This window comes from Hipposideros armiger, unplaced genomic scaffold (assembly GCF_001890085.2).
Source record: "Hipposideros armiger isolate ML-2016 unplaced genomic scaffold, ASM189008v1 scaffold_319, whole genome shotgun sequence".
NCBI classification, from domain to species: domain Eukaryota; kingdom Metazoa; phylum Chordata; class Mammalia; order Chiroptera; family Hipposideridae; genus Hipposideros; species Hipposideros armiger.
The window spans coordinates 1,065,147-1,068,658 of NW_017731669.1; the positions used below are offsets into that span (position 1 = coordinate 1,065,147).

The 3,512-nt window shown below is 49.4% G+C and overlaps 1 protein-coding gene across 1 annotated transcript; it reads right to left on the minus strand.

Annotated features, from left to right (window-relative positions):
• Window positions 1-1,168: 1,168 nt before the first annotated feature.
• GDF2 (growth differentiation factor 2) lies at window positions 1,169-3,079 on the minus strand. Its single transcript, XM_019660480.1, has one exon. It carries the CDS (start codon window positions 2,895-2,897, stop codon window positions 2,109-2,111), a length of 789 nt encoding a protein of 262 aa, XP_019516025.1. The 5' UTR covers window positions 2,898-3,079; the 3' UTR covers window positions 1,169-2,108.
• Between the last annotated feature and the right edge of the window lie 433 nt (window positions 3,080-3,512).

The window sequence follows — 3,512 nt, forward strand, 5'->3', positions numbered from 1 at the left end:
AAAAGCTGGCCCTGCTGGGCATGCACTGTGACCACAGCGTCCTTTAGATGGGCATACCCTCTGCAGGCCGGGCAGGTCTGGCCTGCTGGCCAGGGCACTGAGCAAAGCCTGTTAGGCATTTACAGGGTTCCAGCCCAGGAGCAGGGAGGACTTGTGGGGCTGCTTGTTTAGAGGGAGATAGCAGCGGCAGGAAATGCCTGAGCTGTGCAGGCGGATGGGTCTAGGTCAGAATCCAGCTGCTTAACTACTAGGTGACCTGGGCATGTTCCTACAGCATCTGCAAGCCTAGCTTCCCTGCTCACAAAATCATTTCACCTACATTGTATGAATTAGTGAATATAAGCCCTAAGTCGATGTTTGTTTTCTTCTAGTCTTCCTAAATCAGGGAAATTATTTTATATTTAGAAAATAATTAAGTAGTCCTCCAACATGAAGTGCTCAGAGAAATTTATCTGAATTTTAGACATCGTTTGATGAGACAGAAATAGACATTCTTTCAATGTTTAAAGCTGTATCAGCTGGTTGGAGGCTAAATGAGTTGTCCATTTCTAAGTGGGAAGGGGACAGTGAGGGAAGGGGGAGGAAAGAAAGGGGTGGAAGAGAGGGAGCTGGCATTCCCAGAGCTCCCACTGAGTTAAATGTGGCACTGGGTCCAGGGAAGGAGAATCTCCTAGAGCAGAGCTGACCAGTAGAACTCTGCAATGAAGGAAATGTTCCGTGATCTGTACTGTCCTATAGGATGGTCATTAGCCACACGTGAATGTTTGGACGCTTGAATCGAAGCTAGTGAAACTAAAGAACTAAGTTATTAATTTTATTTCATTTTAATTAATTGAAATGGAAACTTAAAGAGTCTCATGTGGCCTGTGGCCACCACACTGGACAGCACAGCTGTGGACCACTGAGTTCCCCCCCTCAACCCGCAGAAACCCGGGTGGAGCCAACTCTACCTTCCATGCTGAAGCTGCGAACAATGTTGGACGCCGGGGTGGAAGACTTGTCGGTGGTGTATCTGTTGTACAGGTCGATCATGTACTGTGGTGGCTCTGCTCGGGTTTTATCCTGGGAGGGGACGCCGCTCAGGTTGAGGCTGCGCAGGAAATCCACCTTCATGTTCTCCAGTAACATCCTTAGGTCGAAGGTGCCCCCTCCATGTTCACCNGGTCCTGTGTGAACTGCTGGCCATCCAAGCACTGTGCCAGTGGGTCAAAGTAGCTCTGGCCACAATGCATGCTGTGGCCCAGTGTTGCTGTCCTGATTTTCTCCATTCTGTTGTTGGTTTGGGGTAGTTTTTCACTGACTTGGGTGGTGATCTTAAAAAAGCATTTGGCCACTGACTCAGTACAGGCACTGAGCAGTTAGGATGTGTCCTGGATGTGACAGGCAGCCCAGTCATACTGGTGAGTGCTGGCCGCACTCCCCACCTCCCAACATCTAATTGTCCTTTAGCTACAAGGTGGCCTGTTAAATTGTGATGGGGCATGTGAGAAGGTCTTGAGCTTTGGCGAGGGACAAACCTATAAACCTATGCAATGAAATCAGGCCATTGACTGGGGCTACTGGGCCTGCCTGGGCTTTGGGTTCTGCATGTATAAACTGGGGGTCATAACGCCCATCTCACTGGGCTGTGGGAATATGAGAAATGGTGGGTATAGAACACAGAGCCTGCTCCTTTCCTCTGTACTCCCTGAGGTTATTGGAATAAGCCTCATCCTCCTCAACTCCTTGAATTTCTGTAAATCTCTGCACATCACCTACAGTCTATACTCCTCTGGCTCACCTCTGCTCAGTGTTCTGCTGACTCTGGATTATTTTTCCTCTTGTCCACTTCTCATCATTTCCCCTTCAACCCAAACAACCCTTCCAGGCTTCCCTCTTCTCCCCAGATCTGTATGTCCCCTTGTCATTGCCTTCCCCTGCTGTTAAACCCAGTGATGTGCTTGGGTTGGGCCATGAGAGGGAGAGCAGGCTTTTACCTGGAGGGTGTGACAGCTCCTTTCCTTCTCAGGCTGGCATGCAGATGGACTCAGTCCCTGTCATACCCAGGAGGATGCAGGACCTCTCATTAGGACCCTCCCCCACCTGGCCTCCCCGCCTGCAGGCCGGCACTACCTGCACCCACACTCTGCCACGCTCATCCCTTCATAGTGGTACTTGAGGGTGGGGACCCCCATGTCATCCTTGTAGAGGATGGAGATGGGGCTCAGTTTGGTGGGCACGCAGCAGGCCTTGCCCACCTTCATGGGGAACTTGAGATGCACCAGGGTCTGCACAATGGCGTGTTTCGTTGGTGTCACATCATCAGCCAGGGGGAAGAAGCAGCCACCTTTGCACTCGTAGGCATCGTACTCTTTGGGCGCGATGATCCAACTGTCCCAGCCAATGTCCTCGAAGTTAACCCTCAGGGAGGTCTTCTGACAGTGGTTGTTGGCCCCAACACTCCTCTTCTGCCTGGTTAAGGACGACCTTGCGGCCACAATGTGGCTTTCCAAGTCCTCCTCCTCATCCTTTATCTCACCTGCCTCCTCTGGGTCATTGTTGGACAACTTCTTTAGCACACTCTCCTGCTCATGGCCAATCATCTCCCTGAGCTCCAGCCTGGTCTCCTTGGTCCCATTGCTGCGGTCATTGGAGAAGACAACGAAGAAGGGCAGGTTTTTGGAGCCTGGGGGGACACTGATATCCAGCTTGTCACATCCTTTTCTGTGACTCTCCACAGTCACTTCCAGTTTGTTTTTGCTCTTGGTGGAGTCTGCTCTGACCCACCGCTTCACAGCACTGGAGACCTCAAAGGTCTCCCAGCCCTCGTCACGAATGTCCTGGGACACCAGGAAGGTCTTGGTTCCTGTAGAATCGTCCCATGTGTCTGCTCCATCCAGAACATCATAAATGACCATGTTTCCTTTCAACTCATGAGAGGGGTCCTCGTGACTTTGACAGGAGATGTAGAGTCGGAGCTCTGCCCTCGTGATCTGCTCATGCCTAGGAATGGAGATGTTGAAAAGCAAAATGTGTTTCTGGAAGGGGAAGTCTTCTGTGGCAGATATAGAGCTGGCATCTGAAATGCAAATACACAATGATGGACATCTGCTAGGAGGTTCTGGTTTCAGGACACCAAAGCTGAGACTCATGGCTTGGATGAAAGGGCATTCAGTATGACATTATCAAATCTCTCTTTTGTTTCACTTAGGCCCTTAATGTAGAAGAGTATTTTGAAAGGTACATTTAGGATCTTCCAAAGAGAAGCAGAGGCAGGAGATGCCTTGCATTGCAGTGAGCAGGTCCAGATGTTGATTGAGCATTGACTATGTGCCCAGAATTGTACCGAGGGCTTTGCATTCTAAATTTTACTTGACTATTCATACTGACCCTGGAACGATCTAATTATTATTGCACTCTTACAGTTGTGGAAACTGGGTTTAGGGTGTTTAATTGCCAAAGTGTAAACATTCTGTAAAGATCCTTACTTAAAAAAAAAGAACAAATAAAACAAAACAGCAAAATACACTATC